Genomic DNA, 24183 nt, shown 5'->3' on the forward strand with positions numbered 1-24183 from the left:
AGGACTAAATCAGGACTGAACCATAAATGAGTGTTGGGACGGTCCCGAAGGTGTGCCTGCGTAGACTGTCAGGTGATCAGGACTGAGACTGGTTTAGTCCTGGTTTAGACCTAGTTTAGACCTGTTTTAGTCCTGGATCAGTCCTGGTTCATTCTGCATATGGCACAAATTCCAGCATCGCAGTTTAAGTCACAGAAACAGGAAACAGTCATCATCTGTTTTTCCATTATTCATTTAAACATAAAATCAGAAACTGAAAAAGCGAATCATTATCCATCCATTTTCTTCTGCTTATCCGGGGCCAGGTCGCGGGGGCAGCAGTCTAAACAGTGACTCCCAGACTTCCTTCACCCCGAACACATCCTCCAGCTCTTCCGGGTCGTTCCCAGGCCAAACAAGAGACATAGTCCCTCCAGTGTGTCCTGGGTCTTCCCCAGGGCCTCCTCTTGAAGGCGGCGCCCAGGAGGCATCGGGGACAGATGCCTGAGCCACCTCAACTGGCTCCTCTCGACGTGGAGGAGCAGCGGCTCTACTCCGAGCTCCTCCCGTGTGACTGAGCTCCTCACCCTATCTCTAAGGGAGCACCCAGCCACCCTGCGGATGAAACTCATTTCGAGCTCTTGTATTCGCGATCTCGTCCTTTCGGTCATTACCTGAAGCTCATGACCATAGGTGAGGGTAGGAACGTAGATTGACGGTAAATCGAGAGCTTTACCTTTCAACTCAGCTCCCTCTTTACCATAACGGTCCGATACAGCGACCACATCACTGCCGCCGCTGCACTGATCCGCCTGTCAATCTCACGCTCCGTCCTCCCCTCACTCGTGAACAAGACCCCGAGATACTTGAACTCCTCCACTTGAGACAGGGACTCTCCACCCACCCGGAGAGGATAAGACACCTTTAATCATTATCATTATCCATTTTTTTCATTTTAGTTTTGGAGACAAACAGAACAATAAGACAACAGAAAATAAGTTTTTTTTGTTTTCTTTCTTTTTTTTTTTTGAAAAACGAATGAACGAATGATACACGGATTTACCTTAAATGTAAGTTTTCTTGGTGATACTTACACTGCTCTGTCTGAAGCTCTGTTACTCAAGTTAGACTTTAATCTGATCTTTTTTCTTAAACAGTCTGGTTTAGAACTGATTTAGCTGAACTTAAAACAGGTGAACTGTGCTGAACTTTGCTGTTATTTATTATTAGTTTGTCTACATGTCCAAAGCTCAAAACGCTTTATTTCACCTTGTGATGTCATGAAGTGGTAGTTTTCAAGTTAAAAGCTGCTCTGCACTTTTAGTTCAGTGGAGATTGGCGATTCCAGAACTGAAATAATCCAAATGATTCTAGTGAAGGTGTATGGAGTTTAAAACACATGGGAGCACTTCCTGTATTACCACATGACATCACAAGGTGTATTTGGTTTGAAAGAAGAACTCAGCCTAAATATGCAGAGTTTGTGTGAATGGACCTGAGTATTTAAGGCGGCACTTTACTCCGATCTGTAGGGAGAGGAACAATGACAGAACAAACAAGATGATTTACTGAGTTCTGCTTAAGCTCTGACATAGTATATTTGTTTTAAGTTAAGACATCGTGTGAATATATTTAGTACTTGCATGTGTCTGGTCCGTGGAGCTGTGAGGAGCTCAGACTAAAGTGCATCAAATAGAAAGATAAAACTGAGCCCTTTGGTTTTACTGAGAGAGAGTGAAGTCTACAGCAAAACATCAGCAAAACAACTTTTAAAATATATTAGTCCAGTTTTAAAGAAATGCTCATTATCTACTTTTAGACCTGGTTTAGTGCTGCTTTTGACACGTGCATATGGTACTAGGGTCCTGGTTTAGTCCTGGTTTAGACCTGGTTTTGAGGATTTAGTCAAGTATTTCATTTTTAGCTCTAATTATGGTCCCTTGTCTCTGGTGTTTAGAGTCTTGTATCTTGCACGTCGTCTTCGCTCTCCTTTGGTAGGATGGAGATCTTGGTTAGTCTCTGGTCCCTGGTCTCTAGTTCCTGGTCTCTGGTCCCTAGTCTCTGGTCTTTAAAGTCAGGTATTGTGTACATCATCTTCGCTCTCCTCTGTCAGTCTGGAGATCTTGGTTGGGCACTGGTCTGTGGTCTCTGGTCCCTGGTCTTTGATCTGGTTTCTGGTCTGGTCTCTGGTCTTTTAAGTCTGGTATCATCCACGCCGTCTTCGCTCTCCTCTGGCAGACTGGAGATCTTGGTTGGTCTCTGATCTCTGGTCCCTGGTCCTTGCTCTGGTCTCAGGTCTCAGATCTTTAAAGTCTGGTATCGCGCACGTCGTCTTCGCTGTCCTCTGGCAGACTGGAGATCTTGATTGGTCTCTGGTCTCTGGTCTAGTCCCTGGTCTCTGGTCTTTAAAGTCTGGTATTGTGCACATCATCTACGCTCTCCTCTGTCAGACTGGAGATCCTAGCTGGACACTGGTCTGTGGTCTCTGGTCTGATCTCCGGTCTTTAAAGTCTGGTATCATCTTTGCTCTCCTCTGGCAGACTGGAGATCTTGATTGGTCCCTGGTCTCTGGTCTCTGGTCTGGTCTCTGGTCTTTGAAGTCTGGTACCGTGCACATCATGCGCTTCGTCTTCGCTCTTCTCTGGCAGACTCAAGATCTTGGTTGGTCCCTGATCCCTGGTCTCTGGTTGCTGGTCTCTGGTCGCTGGTCACTGGTCACTGGTCTCTGGTCTCTGGTCTCTGGTCACTGGTCTCTGGTCTCTGGTTGCTGGTCTCTGGTCGCTGGTCTCTGGTTGCTGGTCTCTGGTTGCTGGTCTCTGGTCGCTGGTCTCTGGTCGCTGGTCTCTGGTCTCTCTGGTTGCTGGTCTCTGGTCTCTGGTCACTGGTCTGGTCTGGTCTGGTCTCTGGTCTCTGGTCTGGTCACTGGTCTCTGGTCTGGTCTCTGGTCGCTGGTCTCTCTGGTTGCTGGTCTGTCACTGGTCTCTGGTCTGCTGGTCTCTGGTCTGGTCTCTGGTCTCTGGTCTGGTCTCTGGTCTGGTCTCTGGTCTCTGGTCGCTGGTCTCTGGTCACTGGTCTCTGGTTGCTGGTCTCTGGTCGCTGGTCTCTGGTTGCTGGTCTCTGGTCTGCTGTCTCTGGTCGCTGGTCACTGGTCTCTGGTTGCTGGTCTCTGGTCACTGGTCTCTGGTCGCTGGTCTCTGGTCTGGTCTCTGGTCGCTGGTCACTGGTCTCTGGTGGTCTCTGGTCACTGGTCTCTGGTCTGGTCTGGTCACTGGTCTCTGGTCGCTGGTCTCTGGTCTACTTTCTGGTCTGGTCTCTGGTCTTTAAAGTCTGGTATCGTGCACGTCGTCTTCGCTCTCCTCTGGCAAACTGGAGATCTTGGTTGGGCCCTGATTTGGCGCCCTCTTGCTGGAGTTGAGGCGGTGCAGGTTTGGGAACACTTTCAGTCGGTCTTGGGGGCTTATGGCTTGTTTGAGTTGACTGGTTTCGTTCAGGAGTTTCTGGATGGAGTCGTATGTTTTTATGGAGCTGCCCTCGATCATCTGAGATAGAAAAGAGAGAGGGGCATACAAAAGGATAAGAAACTGTGCATCATAGCTCCTTGCTAAAGCTGCTTTATAGTCCAGGCTCCCTCAGCTGAACCAGACGAAGCTCATCAGAGTCCATGTGCGTTATGGGAATCAAAATATTACTACTTTTTACAGCAAATTTAAATAACGCTATCACTATAACCTCAATAACATCACACTGCATGATAATACAGACCTAAGGCTAATATCAGTGCAAGTGCGTTAAGGGTATTAAAGGTTTGGCCGATCCTTCAAAACTATGTTAAATGCACCAGGGCTTTCTCTGTGGACGGCCCCGAGCTCTGGAACACTCTGCCCCCTCAAGTCCCAACGGCCCCCACAGTGGAGTGTTTTATATCTAAACTAAAGACCCACTTTTATTCACTGGCTTTTAACACTGGATGAGTTGTGTGGTCCTCTGTGTCTTTTATTTATTTTTATGTGTTTTACCTTTTTATTATTTATTAGTATTCTTGCTCTTATTTGATTTTACTAGTTTTATTGTCTTAACAAGGACCAGTGAGGTTAAGTAGAGATTTATTTAAAATTTTTATATTTGATATTTCTATTGTGTATGTTTTATCTGTATTTGTGCAGCACTTTGGAAACTGTTTTGTTTTTGAAATGTCCTATAGAAATAAAGTGGACTGGATTGGATCTGAATGACACACTGTATTGATCATTGGCTTGATCCTCTGCTTCCATATGTTTCAAGATTTGACGCATGTGAAAAATGTTTGAACAGCCCTGCTACAGTCTTTGTCGATCAACCAATAACAGCTCTTGTGTTAGGTGGAAATTCAATGTATAAACACTTTTTGGCCCAGGAGCACAGCATATATATGGACCTGCAATCACCGCTAGCTTTCTGATATGTGGGGGGCAGTGTGGGTGTAGATTTAGCGCTTGATCATATAGCAGCCTTAAGTTACTGTGAGCTCACTGTTATCCAAAGGACTTCCACTCCACTTTTATCCCAGTGAGTTTTTTGCTGAGTCGTGCTAGAATCACTAAATCCTGACAGAGGCAGTGGATAGAGAGTTGCCGGTGGATGTCAATGACGGCATCTTTAAACTCCACCATACTTCTGTGTTTACAAAGGGACGTCATTGTGTGTGAAATATCATATGATACCACTATATAACATTTTGGCTGGGGGTCCGTCACCTGCTCATTTCTATGGATATGTCATTGCTCTGCCTGGAATGTTCCACGGTATGACATTAAACAGCTGTACTTTGTTCAATTACAGGTGGTTTTATAGGGTTACATGCCACTATTCCGACATGTCGCTATTTACTCTTTGACGTCTAACTGTCGGAGTAGTGGCATAAACATTATTTTTCTTCAAGCAACGAACTACTTACACAACTACAATTTTAGCGGCACATTAGAATTTTTCAAACATTCCACTTTTCCGACATGAATAATATTAATGTGATAGCCTATTATACTTTGTGCTCCCATATATCATAAGATGTTTGGGTAAAGCTCTTGATCAGAGAATACTTAGGCCACATACAATATCAGACAGTGGAAAAATGTCCTAACTGATCGCCGTGGGAAACAGTTATGCATTTTAAAAAAGAGTGTAGGCCAGCCTCCAGGAATATCTAATCTAAAACGGAGGCTACATGTGGCCTTTGTGCTTCATTCATTTCGTCATGTAGGCAATCCTAGTCTAAATAAATAATCATTCAAGTTCATTAAGCCAGTGTCGGAATACTAAAAAGTGTCAGAGAACAGGCACATCTAAATAGAGGCATAAGGATATTGGACTAGGCGATGTTTTATAGCTCAAAAACAACAGAAAAACAACATTCTGACTATGAACGGGGTTGCCTCTCCACAGATCTGACCTGTAACTTGGTCCAAAGAAAAAACATCTCCATGGAGAAATGCATCTGATGGGCCCTCCACCAGAAAAGTTACACAATGCACCTCTAAATCATTACGTTATTGTCCCAGTGTTAGTCCTGGTTCAGTCGTAGTTTCAGTTCTTGTTCTCAGACTCACCAGAAAAGACTGGCACTCGAGCAGAGGCTCCACTCTGTGCTCGGACAGGATGACTGTGCAGTCAGAGAAGGACTGTTTCAGAGTCTTCCTCAGGACCTGCAGCGTTCTACAAATACAAGAACAAAATAAAAACTTAAAATACAACATCAAACCTGTTTAAGTCCTACTGGTCTGAAACATAATGAAACACAACCAAAAACCACAAACTGACAGCAGAAAGGCTACAGTTATTCACTTAATAGAACAACATTTATAAGGGAACAGAAAGAAATCACATAATTTGTTAGAAAATGGGTCATGTATAGTACTGCGACTGGTCTCTGAGTACAACGTTAGATCTGAATCAAAAGTTTAAATGAGTCAAATGAAGTGTGAAAAGTGCAGAGCAGCTTAAAGCACAGAGGGAACACAAGGGCCACCAACATGAACTCAAATCTACTCCAGATGGGCAATGAATAGTAATAGTAGTAGAAGTAGTAGTAGTAGTAGTAGCGGTAGCAGTAGCAGTAGCAGTAGTAGTAAGTAGTAGTAGTAGTAGTAGTAGTAGTAGTAGCAGTACTCACATAGGGTCTAAATATGCAGAGGGCTCATCCAGTAGCAGGATGCGGGCCTTGCTGAGGATGGAGCGGGCCAGACACAGCAGTTGTTTGTGTCCATTGCTCAGGACGTAGCCTCCGTCCTCCAGCTGGAAGTCCAGTTTATCAGGAAACTGCTCGATCACTGACTTCAGACCCACCTGAGATACACATAATAAGAGTTATTTTACTTCTATGGTGTATTAACTACTAACACATACCATATTTACCATGTTACCTTTTATTGTTTTGAAAATGCTATATTCATGAAAAATGCTTTTCACTAGCACATTTCTGATTGATCATGTCCTCATTTCATATGACTTTAAAATTCTGTACCTCATCTGCAACTCTCCAAAGCTCCTCGTCGCTGTGGCGACTGTACGGATCCAGGTTCATCCGGAACGTCCCGGTCAGAATGAACACTTTCTGTAACAGGAACATGACATTAGACTGACTCATAGGAGCAACACTAGGGCTGGAGGTACAGGTCAACACGAGAGCAGATAGCAGTGCTGTTATGTTCCAGGTTCTGGTCTATAGGTGAGTATATGAAACAAAAGTCACATAACCTAGAACAAACCATATAACTATGGTTCTATGAATCCTGGATGACCGCCAAAGGCAGTGCTTCATTGATCATTCAGCGCTTTAAACACAACCGTTGGTGGTCAGTAGGAATGAATGTGTAAATGTGTACAGTATGTAGTGTTTTACCTGTGGGACAACCCCAAAGGCCTTCCTCCAGGTGTGCAGAGACACAGAGCTCCAAGACACTCCATCGATGGAGATGTCTCCATCTGTGGAGGCCAGTCTGAGCAGAGCTGAGAGCAGAGTGCTTTTACCCGAGCCTGTGCGACCCAGAAGACCCACCTGACACAGAAAGACAGAGGGAATTTCAGCCAGTTGTAACTACTATGACAACAGTGATTCCATCACTCTGAAACCCATGGATAGTAGCAGTAACAGTAGTACTAGTCCCATGGATAGTAGCAGTAACAGTCATATTTGTCCCATGGATAGTAGCAGTAACAGTAGTACTAGACCCATGGATAGTAGCAGTAACAATAGTACTAGTGCCATGGATAGTAGCAGTAACAATAGTACTAGTGCCATGGATAGTAGCAGTAACAATAGTACTAGTACCATGGATAGTAGCAGTAACAATAGTACTAGTGCCATGGATAGTAGCAGTAACAATAGTACTAGTGCCATGGATAGTAGCAGTAACATTAATACTAGTTCTTACACTGTGTCCTCCGTCCACAGTGAAGCTGATGTCACTCAGCACAGCTCTCCCGGCCTCTGTGTACTTGACGGTCAGCCCCTGTACGTCCATGTGTCCTCTGTTGGGCCAGTAGTCATGCACATGAGGATTCTCCAGGACAAGGTCTGGACCAGAGCGTGCCGAGCGAGAAACTGGCTCCTCTGAGGGCAGGTCTATGAACTTAAACACCCGGTCCACTGAGCGCATCTGAGGGAAGAAGGGACAAATGCATTAGAATTAGAGTATGATTGTATTAGAATTAGTCTAGTTTTGGTCTAGTCTTGGTCTAGTCTTGGTCTGGTCTTGGTCTGGTCTTGGTCTAATCTAAACCAGGGCTAAAACAAGCCCTGGTTTACATCTAGTGGTCTAAAAAATGGTCTAAAGTTGTTTTGACTCAGGTATGATTAAGTCCTGGTTTAGCCCTAGTTAAGACATGTTCTTCTAGTCCTGGTCTAGTACTAGTTTATTCCTGGTTTGGGTGTAGTGTAGTCTTGGTCTATTCTTGGTTTAGTTCTGCTTTAATCCTGGTTTAGTTAACTAAACTGTTAGTCTTTGTGTTCTTGATGAAAATGGGTGAGTATAGCTCTATACCAGTCCATCCACAGTGATGCTGGTGATCACGGCCCATTGAAACGTTCCCAGAATCAGCATCGCCAAAGCCACAATGATCCCAATGTCTCCTGGTTTGTCCCCTGGAAAGAAAAAGGATTCAAAATAGTTCCACATGGGCACAGAAATACAGATATAACAGATACACATGAATGATCTACTCTAGGAGCAGGACTCCTTGCGCCCTCTCTTGGTATTTTGCGGTGTGTAAAAATTTTACTTGGTGGCCCTTCAGTGTCTCTAATTTTAAGTAGCCTAAATACATTTACCTATGTTTTATATTCTTCTATAAAATATACCAAGCAGTGTGAATGACACATAGAGCTCAGTTTTGTCCCTGGTGTGCTCCTGGCTGCAAAGTGGCAGTGACCCTCTGAACTCCCGTCTCCAGTCTCTCCTGATTTAAATCTAATGAAGCACAAAATGAGCTCCGTCTGCTCTGATCTAAACACATTTAAACAGACTGTTCTTTTAATCACACACACACTTCCCTGAGCAGGGCTCTGGAGTTAGGGCCTTGGAGTACGCAGACGATCTCAAAGTTGGAATGTTCAGCCAATGACCAATACTTGGTTTTCAGATGTAAAAATAATAATAATAATAATAATCATCATCATCATCATGCATTCATTAGTCTTACATAGCACATTTCCAAATGTTTATTTACTTAGAGGTGAACACTCAGTGCTGGTAAACTACTATTGTAGCCACAGCTGTCGTGGGGCAAACTGACGTAAGTGAGTCTGCCAGTCTGCACCTCACTGGTCACCACTACAACATTCACGTACACCATACTAGGCAATGTGCGTGAAGTATCTTGTCTAAGGTCAGAACCACAGTTTTTGTGCTGCCCCGTGGCACCTGGAATTCTCCAATCCAACTACTCACCAGGCCCAGCCCTGCTAAACTTCTGAGATCTGACGGGATCAAACTTTGAAAAGGAGGTTTGGCCACAGCGTGATGTGCCTGATAATCAATGTTTGTGTCAATATCAAGACTTTAAAATCTATTGCAAGGCATACAAATTACAAACGAAGTACAAAGTATTGTTATAGTCAAGTTCTCAAAGTAATTTTTAACTTAAAATAATAACAAAATATATGTTTGTATGAATCTGGGATATTATTAACATAATATTTATGTATTCATTTGGTTTATTTGAAAAGGGACAGATACAAAGCATGGATTAATTGCAGTAGCAGTCCGATGCATGCTTCCTAGTGCTTAGAGCCGGAGCGAACACTATCACTTTCTCCATGATCCATTATTATCCTGCATTACAATCACCTGTAAAGGCTCAACTCTTTGTGCATACAACTAAAAGCACCCAGTAAAATTGTAAATAAAACTGAAACACTGCTGGAGAAGGTTTGTATAAAACTACTAATATGTGCATTGTGTTAACATGGTAACTTCTAAACATTTTGCCAATACACATACATGTAGAATACCCCTAGCGTGATGTCACTGCAAAGTATCAATAGACTCATGTGCTCACACATCACAAACATGTGCTGAGAGAAAGGTCTGAGTATAATTACATCAGCAGGTGCATTTCTTGGTCTAAGCGCTACTTACAGCTGGTTTAGTTCTGGTCTTGTTCTAGTTCATAATTCATAAACCTACTGTTGGTTCCCACGGCGATGAAGGCAGCAGCGCCAAAGAAGAGCACAAAGATCATGTCACAGCGGAAGAGGAACCATCGGAGCGTGGCTAGGTAGTGGAACCATGTGGCCGTGTGTGTGTTCAGGGCTTTGTGAAACAGCATCTCGAAGTACGTCTGACGGCCAAACGCTCGGATGGTCCACAGCCCCTTCAGCGAGATGATCAGGTGGGAGAAGATCGGACTGCGTGCTGGACACAGGACAGGATAAAAATTGTTCAATTTGAACTTCATATGACTAATTGATTAATGGATCTTTTGACCAGCCTTAAATGAAACTATTATCTACCTTATGTATCTGACCCAACCTGCACTCACAACTCTACACCTGAAAAATACTAAATCACTCACTTCTTTTTGCTGTTGTCCTATAAATCCTTACAATCCAAATAAAATGATTAGGTGACTGAGGTGCTAACACTCATGGATACATCAGATTCATACTAGGCAATGTGGGTGAAGTGTCATGCCTAATGACAGTGCTTTTCCTATGTAGTATTTAGTAGTGTTGTCATTATTAAAACACGCTGGTATGATTGTTGTCAGTTGGATTTTCTGTTTAGTTATTTCTCACAAGAACAGTGAATCTCTCACAGAGTTATAAAGATCCTTCCCTCCATTTGATATTCTGACATCAGTTAAGCTGAGGACAAATCCTATTGCTTTGACGCACTCTTGTAACTGCAGCTGTTTACGTGGAAAAGTCCAAGAGTGAAAATATGTTGTGATGGGCCATAGGACTCATGTTTACAGCCTGAGTCACTGCACTGTTGCTCTGTGCAGGTCTGAAGTCTGTGGCATTATTTCCAGTGATTTCTGTGTCAGAGGAAACCAGCTCCAATCTCAGTCTGACCTTACACTGTGGAAAGGTCAGAAAGGAGGGAGAGAAGTGAAGGAAGGAGGGAGAGAGAGGGGGAGAAAGAGAGGGACTGAGGGAGAGAAGAGGGAAGAAATGGGAGAATGAGAGAGAGGGAGAGCCCAGAAATAGGAAGGAGAGTGAGTGAAGGGAGAGAGAGTGAGAGGAGAGAGAAAGAGAGCGGGAGCAGGGAGAGGAAAAAGAGAGAGGAAGGGACAGGCAGGGGAAAAAACGAGAGGAAGGAAGGGAGAGAGAGAAAGTGAGAGAATGAAGAGCAAGAAGGGAAAAGTAAGTATAAAGTGGAAGGAGAGAGAGAAAGTGGAAGGAGAGAGAAAGAGACAGGAGAGAAGGAAGAGATGAGAGACAGAGGGAGGAATGAGCGGAGGGTGGGGGGTGGGAGAGAGGAGATAGAAGGAAAGAGAAAGAGAGATATATATATGACCAACACGGAACTATTGTCTTTTGAATTTCTCCTTTGGGACAATAAAGGGCAGAGGTGGAAACTTGCAAGTTGTGACTTGGACTTGAGTCAGACTTGGGACTCGACTTGGACTTGAAGGTCAGTGACTTGGGACTTGACTCGGACTTGAGCCCTGTGACTTGAGAAGACTTGATGCTTTTCCTAAAAAAAATATGTTTTTAGAAAATACTTTTCTCTTTACAGATGATAAATGTGGCACTTAATTTTACAGGAACAAACTGGAACATTTCCCTCCCACTTCTCTGTTTGTTACTTTGGATGTAACTAAAGTACTGTGAGATGGTATCCTCATGTACTACAGTAATATTCAGTACAATACAATTAAACACAGGGAGCTACAAAGAACACGATCCTTCCATTTCAGTTCAGACTATGGCAAAATAACTGTTATTAAGCACTCTTAAATCTTAATTCTTCCTATTTGATACTTAAAGACTTGAAATGACTTGAAGCTCAAAGCAGATGACTTGGACAAGACTTGGACTTATGGGCTAGTGACTTGAGAATCGACTTGGACTTGCCTGTCTTTGACTTGGGACTTGACTTGGACTTGAGGTCCTTACATGAGACTTGGAAAACAACAACTTGGTCCCACGTCTGATAAAGGTATATCTATCTCTGTCCTGTAAATAGTCATGATACAGTTACTCTATGGGACTATAGCATTAAACTTTCTCATTTAGTCTTTAGTTATTTTAACAGAAGCGACAATCTTTACAAACTTAACCATGTACATTTCTGTTTCATTAAACCATTCCGAGAAATATGAATACTGGTTAAAAGAACACTGTGTATGTGATAAGAATATACGCAGAAAGATGACAGATCCTCTCGTTTTTCATCATCACATTTAAATGACGCCAGAGCGGTTCATACATCAACACTTCTGCTCCCCAGAGCTCCATTAGCCAGAACAAACAGGTAAGAGCTACTTCCTGTCTGTGCCCTTCAACTTCCTGTTTCACTAGACTCCAGACTCCATGACGGATTTACCAGGGAATCCTCCGCTGTCCACTGAGTCATAGGCTGGTGCTGTTGTGGATTAATTTAGAATAAAAGAAAGAGGAAGAGAAAAAGAGGGAGAGAAAGTGATGGGAGAGAATAAGAGATAGAGAAAGAGTGAGTAGAAGGAGAGATAGATGTGGGGTCATAGACAGATAACAGAAGCAGCTCCAGCTCAGTCGACTCGGTAGAAAACACTGACACAGGGCTTTGTGCTTTGTGCTCGTCCTGTCTCCGGCCTCTTCCTCTGTCTCTGCTGTGGTTTCACTTTTGACCTGTGAACCTCCACGTGCCTCAGTTTGTGTCCTATTTGCATCAGTTTGAGTGCACTTCTCTGTCAATCATAGATGGCTCTCACTGTAAGCCACTGAGGAAAAGTTGAGATCTTTCCCATCTACAAATGCACAAAAACAAAAGGCTGCTCCTTTATAAAAAAAAAAAAAAAAAAAAAAAAGGTTGTATTTGCACAATAATAGAGTCAAGAGCTGCTTACGTACATCTGACGTGTGAGTGAATCATTTTGCTGTGCTAATTTACAGGAAATCCACCCAGACACAGGCAGAACATGCATAATCTTCACAGAAAGGTCCCGTCCAGCCCGGGAGTCACAAAACCTTCTTAGTGGCTGATTTATCTTTGAAAAGAGACCCACCTTCAGCCTCGAGCAGTTTGAGCTGCTGTCCGGTCCTCAGAAAGTACTTCCTGAGCATGATGAAGATGATGGCCAGTGGGATGGCAGCGATGAAGATGTACGGGCGGATGATGGACACGGTGAAGATGGCTCCGGTCACGATCAGAGTCAGCTGAGAGGGGAGGGGGGCACAGGGTTTACTCTGAGAACACTTAGACATGCTCAACAGGAGTCATGTGTGCTATAATAATATAAAACCCTCTTCTCACCTGAATGAGGTCAAACAGAACCAGGGGGAGCATGTCGTCGATTGTGGCCATGTCTTTAGTGAATCTGTTCATGATTCGACCTGAGACAAACGCAGGAAACTGGTGAGTTACAGTTAGTCACACAGTTTGATCCATCTGTATTGTACTCTGACTAGTACATGTTATTGTGTTCTTACAGACAATTTTACCTAAAAATAGACACGTAGCATATTTTTTGCAATGAAAACATGCGTTCTTAATTTGACAGCGCTTTCATGTCCACAAAATAGTTTGATGTGGAGGAAGGCCATCTCCAGCTTGTTTTTCCTCCACAGTATGACTCAATGGAGAATGTTCCAAGGTATGGTTTTCCATGGAATCGTTCAGGTAATGTACCACCCCCAGAAACTTACATATTGTACATTTAAACAAGACACTCACATTGCCTGTTTCATTATGTGTGTGTGTGTGTGTGTGTGTGTGAGGGAGTGATTGGTAGTAGTTGGATGGGCTGATGGTGCAAACTGTCAATCTCACCCCAGGACACTTTTGTGTGGAATGAGTATAGACTAGGGTGACCAAATTTTCAAAATTCTAAACTGGGACACACCCGGGTTGGGATGGTTGGTATAAATAAAATAGTGAAAAGAGTGTGTAACATTGTGCATTCTCTTGTCAGTCATAATCTGAGGAACTTCTGTCACTGCATTTGTTTTGCTTTATGGTCATTCGCAAACACAGATTTCTGTATTTTGGCCAAACAAATGATAATTTATGCTCCTCTTTACTGTTGGCAGGGATCATATTAATCAAAAATTGTGATAGTCCTGTTTTAGTCCTGGTTTAAACTTGATGTAGATCAAATTGGTCAAAAATAGGGACACCTGGGACATTTCTTGTATAAAACTGGGACAAATCACTGGTTATGTATAAATATGATGGGACAGGAGACACAGGGCTCAAAACTACGACTGTCCCAGGTAAATAGGGATGTCTGGACACCCTAGCATCAACTGTATAAAGAAGTGACCCATAACCTGTTGCTAACGCTAGTGGAAGAGACGTTGGGGAAAGAAGGTGCCTGATTTGTCTGCTAGTAATGTTTCTATCTTGTTTTAAAGACAAAATAGAGCAACCTGCTCTATACAAACATTTTAAGACCCATGCTCACTTTCCAGTTGGAACACAACACTAGTTGTATCTATTAATATATACAGTATAGTCTAAAGGCCATCGCACACCACAGGATTTTTCAGTCTTAGATGATTTTTAAACGTGCAAACATAAAGCACACACCACAGACACGAGGACAATCTATTGGGACTTAAAATCTCCAATCGCAAAGACTGCAGATGGATATGTCTGCAGACCACAGGATATAAAGTTGTAAGAGCGATCGTGTCTTAAGTGTTCAAAAGATCAGAGCACTGCACTTCTAGTTTAGACGCAACACAAAACTAAATATATATGCATCTCACGGTTTGATATTTATAGTGATATTTTGTGGAGGCAAACAGAAGTGTGAATATGTTACTTTTTCCTTTTAAAAACCTTGGAAAAGTCTTGAAAACCCTTTGGCACTGTTATAATATGAAGAATTAAGATGTGAAAGTGCTTAATAACAGTTATTTCTTCATGTAGTCTGTGCTGACAACACCAAAGGATCATGGTCTGTGTAGTTCCCTGTTTTTTGACATTATTTAATGTGTTTAATTATAGTTTTGCGCATACTCAGATACACAGATTAATTTCGAATACTTAATTAATATCGATACATCGCATAATTTGACATAAACATTTAAGCGAAGAATTAAAACTACAGCTCTTGTGCGCTGATGCGGTCAACTTCTGTTGGATTAAAAGACATGACTCAGTGGAATACAGGTTAGTGTGAACATATTTGCGTTTGTCAAAACCAGGACACCGTACGGGGGGAGGGAGGTGGGGACTCGTCATCGACATTGAGCGACTCTCACCTGGTAAAACTTTTTCCCACTGGACACTGAAACATATGTGCTGCTTTATACACTGTGCACATGGACTCACACTTGTCCCGAACGCAACGGAAAGCGTGGAATTTCTTGTACAAATCATCGTTAAATACGCATTTGTGCTTCGTGTTTGTGTCTCGCTCCTTCTGAGTGCAGAGACACACATGTACAGACCCCTGTTTGGTCACGCTACGCACAGCAACCTACATTCGGTTTGTCGATTAAAATGAACGTAATCGATGAAATTCTTAATGATCAATTATCGATTAATCATGCCCATCCCTAGATAAAAGTAAAACTGGCGATAAATTATTCACTATTACTATCACTAATCTGCAGCTTCTCCTCGATCCATGCGCTGTGTGGATGTAAACAGACACACATGAGGAACTACTCTCACCTTTTTACATTCTAAAAACACCTCGAACTGGATTAATAGCACAGTTTTGTGGACTGGATGTCATTATTTGTGAACAATTTCTATGGATAATGTGGATGAGATGCTGCACTTAAAATTTTCCACTTTATGAGAGGTGAGTAATAAAGTCTCATTATTTTCATTATATCCCGAGTTTGTATTTAGCATCTTTGCGTCCGTCACTCCTCTGCCCGGCGCTCTGTTTTATTGGCTGTTGCCGCTGAGTTGCTGATGTTTGGTGGTTACGATCTGGGAGTGACAAAATTGCACACGAAGCCGCAAAAACAGGTCACGCCTCTCCAAACTCTGGGAGAAGAAATCGCAGCCAAAATCGGGCAAATTCTCCTGTAGTGTGTGGTGGTGGCCTTAATGAACAATGACTTTGATGGGCTTATAAGACATCTATATTATCCTCATGTAGTTTTCACCTGTCTTCATAGTATTGAGCACGGCCATCGGAGCCCTCAGCACCGCGCTCAGCATCTGTTCGTGGAGGCGTTTGGACACAGTGAGCAGAGTGTGCACTAGGGGGAGCCCTCTGAAGAAGCCCAGGGCCAGCACGCTCTCGGAGGTGGCGACATAGATGTAGATGATGTAATAGGCGCTGGTGGGGGTCACGATCACGGCGAAGTGCACCGGGGGAGACGAGGCGTTCGGGTGCTGCTCGCTAATGTAGTTTGGAGAGTTTGGGTTAGCGCTGTCCCTCCAGATCTTACTGAGAGAGAGGAAGGGAAAGGAAAGATGGGGACAAAAGTCAAATTACAATGAAAAGTAGATCTGAGAGATATGTCAGTAAATTCGTATCATGATTCTCTTGAAGCTAGGTCAAAATTCAGGCAATTTGTTTAACGTTTAGCAAAAGCAAAACAGTCTATACTGACGCTAAAATAGGCTTAAATATGTCTGTCAGCGTCATCATATTTGTTTTGGTTTGCTTAGGCGCTTTGCTATTGGCTTCCACACAAAGATCAATAACTCTGTGATAGTTTCTTTATGATTAGACGAGGACAATGCAGTCATACATACTCCCAGGCAGAGCACGCAGCTGATGCGACGTATATAGAGTGTGTAGCTAGAACTAATTGTCAACTCCAGTCCTTGGTTAACAAAACATGTTAAAAACATGAAAACAGAGACAAAATATATTATAATTCACTACTTACTCAGTGATGAGGTAAATGCCAATGACGGATCCAGCCACCTGTTCAGAAACAGTTCAGTTCAAGTTAAAGTTGTCACAGCTGCAGTATTAAATCAAGCATTCAATATATTCAGAATCAGAAATCAGAAAATTGTTATTGCCATTGTGAGTGAACAAAATTAACAAAACTGGGAAAGTGCTTTGGTCATATGCTGCAACATCTATCTATCTATATATCTGCAGAGACTGTACTAGCACTGATTCATGATTGTTGCAGGGTTTAGAGAGTGACCAGGATTTAGGTTTAAACCAACTGGATTTCAGCTTTGAAACTGGTAACCCAAATGAGCGACTCATGTGAAACTCATTCTGCTTCCTGATTGGATAATCATCTTGAGAACAAAAACATGTCCAGTGTTGAGGTGATTCAGAATAAATCAGCATTACAGTTGTTATTAGTAAAACCTGTATTTGACCATATCTACCTTGTAGTTGGGGACCATGGATCTATAATAAAACCTGGATAAGCCCCTCCCCCTCTGTTCTGTCTCCAGACAGACTAGTGGCAGCTCCAGGTACTGCAGCTCCAGGGAGCTTGGGGCCAGAAAGAATTCTCCCATAGAAGCACAATGCATTTTTGGGAATTTGGGAAAACTGCCCGTGTTCTGACAGGGCATTGACAACTTTCACAAAGGTCAGATATTGTAGGGATTCTTTTCTACTGTCACAACATAAAGTTTAAAAAAATTTTTAAATCAACAAAGCGCCTAACAGTTAGTTTTAGAAGACTTAGCCTTGCCCCACTCTGAGCCCGCGCTAGCTCCGCTCTAGCAGCTCTCGCTCTGATTGGTCCAAATGCTCCACGTCGTGAGCGTTACAGACGTCATATGATTGAGAAATTGAGAAAGTAAATGCGGAAGCAAAATTTTTTGGGGGGCCCATGCACCATTGAGCACAGGCCATCTTGGATTCATTGTCCAGATTTTATCATAGTTCTATGTGTGGACGCAGTTCAGTTAAAGGTGCATTGTGTAACTTTTCTGGCTGCTGGAGAGTCCATCTAATGCTTGTCTCCATGGAAATGTTGTTGTTTTGTCTGGAATGTTTCACAGTATGGTTTTAAACCTTTCTAGCTTCATAGAGACCAAACCAGATCAAGTTACAGGTCAGATCTGTGGAGAGGCGACTCCGCTCACAGTCAGAATGTTGTTTTTCTGTTGTTTTTGAGCTATAAAACATCGCCTAGTCCAATATCCCTATGCCTCTATTTAGACCTTTCTAGGTCTAAATAGGTTTTTCTAGGTATTTTTGAGCTTTAAGACCACATGCAAAGTAATAAATGTAAGGTAGATCAATGACATATCCATAGAAACAAGCACATGAGGGACCTATAACCAAAAAGTTACATAGTGCACCTTTAAGTTATTGAAACCTATTTAGCCAAAAGAATAAGTCAACACTCCAGCACCCCTGTAATGCTAGGGTGCACTCAAATTTGAACCTCAAATCCGTCTGTCTGTCTGTTATCTATCTATCTATCTTGTGTTGTATAGGAGTAGTAGTAGCTGTAGGAGTGTAGGATGCTGTGTGTACCTCGATGACGAAGATGAGGAAGATGAAGCCCAGCACATAGACCAGGCTCTTGTTGGTGGTGATGTATCTGAGGTAAGTGCTCCATGAGGTCGTCTCAAACACATTCTCGTTCTCATCTGCAAATGCTTGCTGTCAAACAAATACATATACAACAATTATGCATTTTTAACATGTTTCACCATGTATCTGCCTGTCAATTCCTTCACAACCAAAAACCACAAAAAGGTTTCAACAGTTCCTTGGTTTAGTTCAGGTAAAGTCCTGTCTTAGTCTTTGTTTGGATCTGGTATAAACTTGATATATTCTTGGTGTAGTCCTAGTTTAATACTCCTGGTTTAGTCCAGGTTTAGTCCTGATTTAGTCCTGGTTTAATCCTCCTGGTTTAGTCTTGGTTTAATCCTGGTTTAATCCTCCTGGTTTAGTCCTTGTTTAGTCCTGGTTTAATCCTCCTGGTTTAGTCCTGGTTTAATCCTCCTGGTTTAGTCCTTGTTTAGTCCTGGTTTAATCCTCCTGGTTTAGTCCTGGTTTAATCCTCCTGGTTTAGTCCTGGTTTAGACCTGGTTTAGACCTGGTTTAGTCCTGGTTTAGTCTTAGTTTACTCCTGGTTTAACCCTCCTGGTTTAGTCTTGGTTTGGACCTGGTTTAGTCCTGGTTTATTCCTCCTGGTTTACTCCTGGTTTAGTCCTGGTTTAGTCCTGATTTAGTCCTGGTTTAGTCTTCATTTAGTCCTGGTTTGCTAGTTGGTTTTGTCTTGATTTAGACCTGGTTTAATCCTCCTGGTTTAGTCCTGGTTTAGTCCTGATTTAGTCCTGGTTTAGTCTTCATTTAGTCCTGGTTTGCTAGTTGGTTTTGTCTTGGTTTAGACCTGGTTTAATCCTCCTGGTTTAGTCCTGGTTTAATCTTGGTTTAGTCCTTGGGTTAGCCTTTGTTTAGTCTTGGTTTACTCGTGGTTTAGTCCTGGTTTACTCATGGTTTAGACCTGGTTTAGTCCTGGTTTAGTCCTAGTTCAGTCCTGGTTTAGTCTTTGTATAGTTCTGATTTGGTTCAGATTTAGTCTTGGTTAATAAATCCAGTTTTAATCCTGATTTAGCCTTGGTTTAATTGAGTTTTAATCCTGGTTCAGTTCTCGTTTAGTTTCCATCTCATTGTTTTTTTTTTGTCTCCCATGCTCTCCCACCCCGCTCCCCTTAAAGGCATTTGAACATTTCTTTGTGTCTTTCTTTTTTTAGCTCCTCTCACCTCCATGTCTTGCTCGTCCACGTCTTCGCTGATATCGTACACACTATCTTTGGACAGCCTCCGCGCGTATATGTCCAGCTCTGAGGCCAGGTCGCATTGTGGAGTTATGGACAACTTCTTCCGGAAGGACGACTGCACCTGCTCCCTCCTCTCCTGCCCCTGCGCGTTCGTGATAAACGCTAAAACCGACTGCCTCCTCTGTCCGTTCAGATGGTGGAAACCGTGATGAAACATGTTCGAACGTGGCAACACCTCCTCCACCTGATCATCCTCTGGCACTACAGAAAACCTCCTCTCGTTCAGCTCTCGCACGCCGTCTTCCATGGTCGTATTTTGCGGGTTGGGTTGGTTACTCCCGCCGAGTATTGAAAACTTCCTTGCCGCAGCTAAAGGATTTAAGATTAAAGACTGTTTGCGTTTTTCCGGATGACTCTCCCCTCCGTTTTGCATTTGATTTGAGATTATCGGGTTATGATTTTGCCTGAAAGATTGCCGTAGGTTTTCCTGGCCTCGGAATCCGGCAGTTTCGTCTATGGACACTCTCCGTAATGTCTCTGTCAGGATGGAGCTTCGTCTTTCTGCGTTGATGTTGTCGTAAGCTTCCAGTCCAAGGAGCAGGGAGCTGAAATCCGGACGCTTGGCTTGGAGCTCGGAAAAGGTGCCGTAGAAGTAACAGTCTCCGTTGTGAAGGAGCAGGATCTTATCGGCACGTTTCAAATGGTCCAGTTTAGAAGTGACCACGATGCGAGTCTTGGAGGCCATGAGCCTACACACGCATCTAGAACACAGGAAAACATACATTAAAAGGCGGTTATTAATCTGTGTATCATTCGTTCATTCGTTTTTCAAAATAAAACAAAAAGTAAGAAAACGAAAAAACAACAATTTTCTTTATTATTTGTCTTCAAAACAAAATGAAAAAATAGATAACGATTTGTTTTTTCAGTTTTCGATTTTGTGTTTAAATGAATAATGGAAAAAATGAATAACAGCCACTGTGTACCATTCGCTATTTTGAATTTCAGTTAAGAATGAAGATTTCAACCTCTATTTCCAGTATTTAATTTGAAGTTTATTTCAGCTAACACCACTCAAAACAGTCTCTGTGCCTATTATTATTTATTTCTCACCTATGGTCACCTATGGTCATGAGCTCTGGGTAGTGACCGAAAGGACAAGATCGCGGATACAAGCGCTCGAAATGAGTTTCATTCGCAGGGTGGCTGGGCGCTCCCTTAGACATAGGGTGAGGAGCTCAGTCACACGGGAGGAGCTCGGAGTAGAGCCGCTGCTCCTCCACGTCGAGAGGAGCCAGTTGAGGCTCGGCTCGGGCATCTGTTCCGGATGTTCCTCCACGGGGAGGAGGCCCCGGGGAAGACCCAGGACACGCTGGAGGTACTATGTCTCTCGGCTGGCCTGGGAACGCCTCGGGGTCCCCCCGGAGGAGCTGGAGGACGTGTCTGGGGTGAAGGAAGTCTGGGAGTCCCTGCTTAGACTGCTGCCCCCGCGACCCGGCCCCGGATAAGCGGAAGAAAATGGATGGATGGATGGGTTATTTGAAATAAACTTTAAATTAAATATTGGAAATAGAGGTCGAAATCTGTTTTTTTTTTTTGGTTTGACACTAAAACGGAATAATGAAATAATAACCTGCTTTCCCATTTTATTGATTTTCATTTTTTAAATGAAATTCAAAAGAACAAATGGTACAAGAACCCGGCCGTTTCCCCCTTTCCATGACTTAAACTACAATGCACGGACTGAACCAGAAATGAACGAGGACTAAACCAGGACTGATCCCAGGAATGAATCAGGACTAAAACAGGACTAAAACAGGACTAAAACATGTCTAAACCAGGTCTCAACCAGGACCTTTTAATGTATGTTTTCCTGTGTTTTACATCCTTACATCTTCACTATAATCATTTGAATAATTTCAGCCTTAGAACTTGCCGATTAGACTTGCATTAACTTTATTTTCAAACCATACTGTAATCTGTAATCTTGATGTTCTGTAACAACATACTTCTCAAAGATTTCCTTCTCTGTAACAATGTCGAGGTGAGTGAAGGGAGCGTCCAGCAGGTACAGGTCTGCGTCCTTATACACGGCTCTGAAACATACAGGGAGAGTCATAAATACATTCATTAATTTGTACATTCACATACATAAATGCAGTAGATTCTTGTCAAGCAGCAGAACGGGGTGGTGAGAATAAGAAAAGATAGAACTTAACTTGTCATGGCAGCATGGAGATAGTAATAAAAAGTATGCTTCCAATTAAAATCAAGATGTAGAGTAAATTAAACAAGACTATAGGCTAGGGCTGGGCAATATGGATCAAAAAATATATCTCGATATATTTTGCTATATCTCGATATATGATATATATCTCGATATATGTTCAAGAAAAAATAACCCCCTAAAATTGAAAACTGCAAAAACAAATCTGCCAAATTCCACAAGGTCTTTTTTTTTTATTGAAGTGTAAGAGGTCGGCAGTTCATATAGGAACATTTAAGATTACAAAAAAACCTAATTACATAAATAATAATTTAACTGTAAAATAAAAGAAATAATACATATTTCCTTCTTTTCACTCATAAATAAAACAACTCAACTCAAGCTCATCTTTGCATTAACTCTGTTATCCAGACCATAATCATAACCATGAGCTCCTTTAGCAGAGGAAGCTCAGGATGTTCCTTATTTTAACAGATCCATGTTATTATCCAGCAGTAAGGAAGCTCTGAAACTATCAAACCCAACGATTCCAAACACAACTGTACAAGTTACACTGTAGCAGATTATTTATTAAAATCTTCTGCATAAATAAACTTTACATTGCTAAACTTTACAATATATAAAGCATAACGACTCTAGAGCCACATCAGCCCGTTTGCGCACGTGTTTACATTTTACAGAAACGAAACTTAAGCGCATGGCTAATTTGCATAAACAGCGCACTCCACGTGCCGCTCATGCGGTTTAGCTTCTTTCGGGCTAAAGGAGGAGACTCGGTGGAATGTGAGGATGTGCTGCTGATGGCCTTGAAGCTTTTCACTGGCACCAACTTTCGGTATTCACGGCGGTAGTGAGGAGTGAAGGAGACAAGAGCGCGCAAAGCCAGGGAGGCGGGGGCGCGCGGAGGCGACGAGAGAGAAGGTAAACAAGCGAAGCGGCCAAATCAAACTTGAATATAAGCATTATATCGATATATACGATATGTCAGAATTCATATCGAGTTTTTAAAATATCTCGATATATTTAAAATATCGATATATCGCCCACCCCTACTATAGGCTATATAGTCATAATCTTTTCTATAACATTATGGGTCATTATGTTGTATTTCACACATTTTAAATCTCAATACTCACTCGGAGTTGTGTTTTGTTTCATTCACTCACGTTTGATTAATCCTGCATTATTAGTCTATCTATATCTCCAAAGCTCAAAATGCTCTGTTCGACCTTGTGATGTCATGAAGTGGTAGTTTTCAAGTTAACAGCTCCTTTTACATTTGAGTTCAGTAGAGATTCCAGGGCTAAAATGATCCAAATGAGTGTTTGAGAGAAGAACTCTTAATATTCAGGGTTTGTGTGTTTAACATGTGTGAAACAAAACACAACTCCAGGTATGTTTTTGATGAGGAAACAACAATATTATTTTTAGAAAATAGTGTAAAATGGGCCCTTTAATAAAATAAATTAGTCTTATATGATAAGATAATTAATTGAAATAAAATAAATTATTAATAAATTAATACAATTTAAAATTTTAATTAATAAAATAATAAAATACAATTTTATTAATAAGATATTTACAAAAACGAATAACCAAAGTGATAATGATACAATATATCATTAGGGATAAAGTTACAAAGATATTCTGCGCAGTTAAAAACAGATGAGTTGCAATGGTCTAACAGCTGATGTCTCCCTCTCTCTCAAATGGGGCAGGAATGTTTATGATATTTCCTTAAGAAATATCCAAAATGGAAACTCCATTATCCTGCTATATTTATCTAACCACACCACAACATCTGCAGATTATTATTAGATAGATTTACAAGGCAACATTTTTTACCTATATGTTATCTGTTGACTGTTGACACTGCCTTAAATAAAAGAGGAAGTGTTTAGTTGTGTGGAAAGTAGTTGTCTTGGTATATCAGTAGATCTGACATGAGAAAGCTGTTAAAACTCTAGTTAAAAAGTCCATAAATAATGTACATAAATATTTTCTACAAATATGAGAACATGATTATGTGAGTTGGATCGATAAAACTGTCGAGGATCTGATAAATTTGGAGCTTTAATATGCCTTTGATAAGATATAGAAGATGTACAGTGTATCTCAAAAGGATTAAATCAGGACTAACTCAGGATTAAAGTAGGATTAAACCAGGACCAAAATACGTGGGACAAGATACATGGTTAAAGGTCCTATATTAGACAAAATGAACTCTTTGAGCTTTAAATCATGTTATGATGTTGTTACCTCCTCAAAAACATACCTGGACTCGTGTTTTGTTTCATTCACACTTGTTTGAATAATCCTTTATTATTTTATTATTATTAGTCTGTCTATATCTCCAAAACTCAATGTTTGATGTCATGAAGAGGTAGTTTTCTAGCCAGGCTGGCACCACCTAGTGCTTCCGCTCAATTTCGATCCTCTCCAGTGGTCAGGAATCGGAATACACTAGACGGTTTGCAAGAACAACGGAAGTTGTAGACCGCACACCGGCCAATCAGCGAAGAGCTGTGAAGCCATGACGTCAAACTCAAGCGCCTGTCTGGGTCCCTTTTGTGGTACACCACAACAGTAAACAAAGAGGTCGAGATGGATATAAATGAAGACATACATTCTGTGTTGCCATGATTCTCAAGATCAAGGATTTAA

At 41.9% G+C, this 24183-nt stretch overlaps 1 protein-coding gene across 1 annotated transcript in view; it reads right to left on the reverse strand.

Annotated features, from left to right (window-relative positions):
* Nucleotides 1-3246: 3246 nt before the first annotated feature.
* Nucleotides 3247-24183, reverse strand: part of cftr (CF transmembrane conductance regulator) — a 57827-nt gene continuing 36890 nt past the window's right edge. The window contains exons 13-27 of the mRNA XM_055155960.1: nt 21302-21388; nt 19276-20053; nt 18037-18165; nt 16466-16503; nt 15731-16017; nt 12915-12994; nt 12667-12817; nt 9639-9866; nt 7995-8095; nt 7386-7610; nt 6854-7009; nt 6476-6565; nt 6125-6297; nt 5562-5667; nt 3247-3518 (exon numbers count right to left, since the gene is read on the reverse strand). Of these exons, the coding sequence (XP_055011935.1) occupies nt 3300-3518; nt 5562-5667; nt 6125-6297; nt 6476-6565; nt 6854-7009; nt 7386-7610; nt 7995-8095; nt 9639-9866; nt 12667-12817; nt 12915-12994; nt 15731-16017; nt 16466-16503; nt 18037-18165; nt 19276-20053; nt 21302-21388 (2848 nt within the window). The 3' untranslated portion in view covers nt 3247-3299. The remainder of the gene's footprint in view (nt 3519-5561; nt 5668-6124; nt 6298-6475; nt 6566-6853; nt 7010-7385; nt 7611-7994; nt 8096-9638; nt 9867-12666; nt 12818-12914; nt 12995-15730; nt 16018-16465; nt 16504-18036; nt 18166-19275; nt 20054-21301; nt 21389-24183) is intronic.

Source organism: Boleophthalmus pectinirostris, unplaced genomic scaffold (genome assembly GCF_026225935.1).
Source record: "Boleophthalmus pectinirostris isolate CB_2022bp ecotype Guang Dong unplaced genomic scaffold, ASM2622593v1 HiC_scaffold_2, whole genome shotgun sequence".
Taxonomy (NCBI): domain Eukaryota; kingdom Metazoa; phylum Chordata; class Actinopteri; order Gobiiformes; family Gobiidae; genus Boleophthalmus; species Boleophthalmus pectinirostris.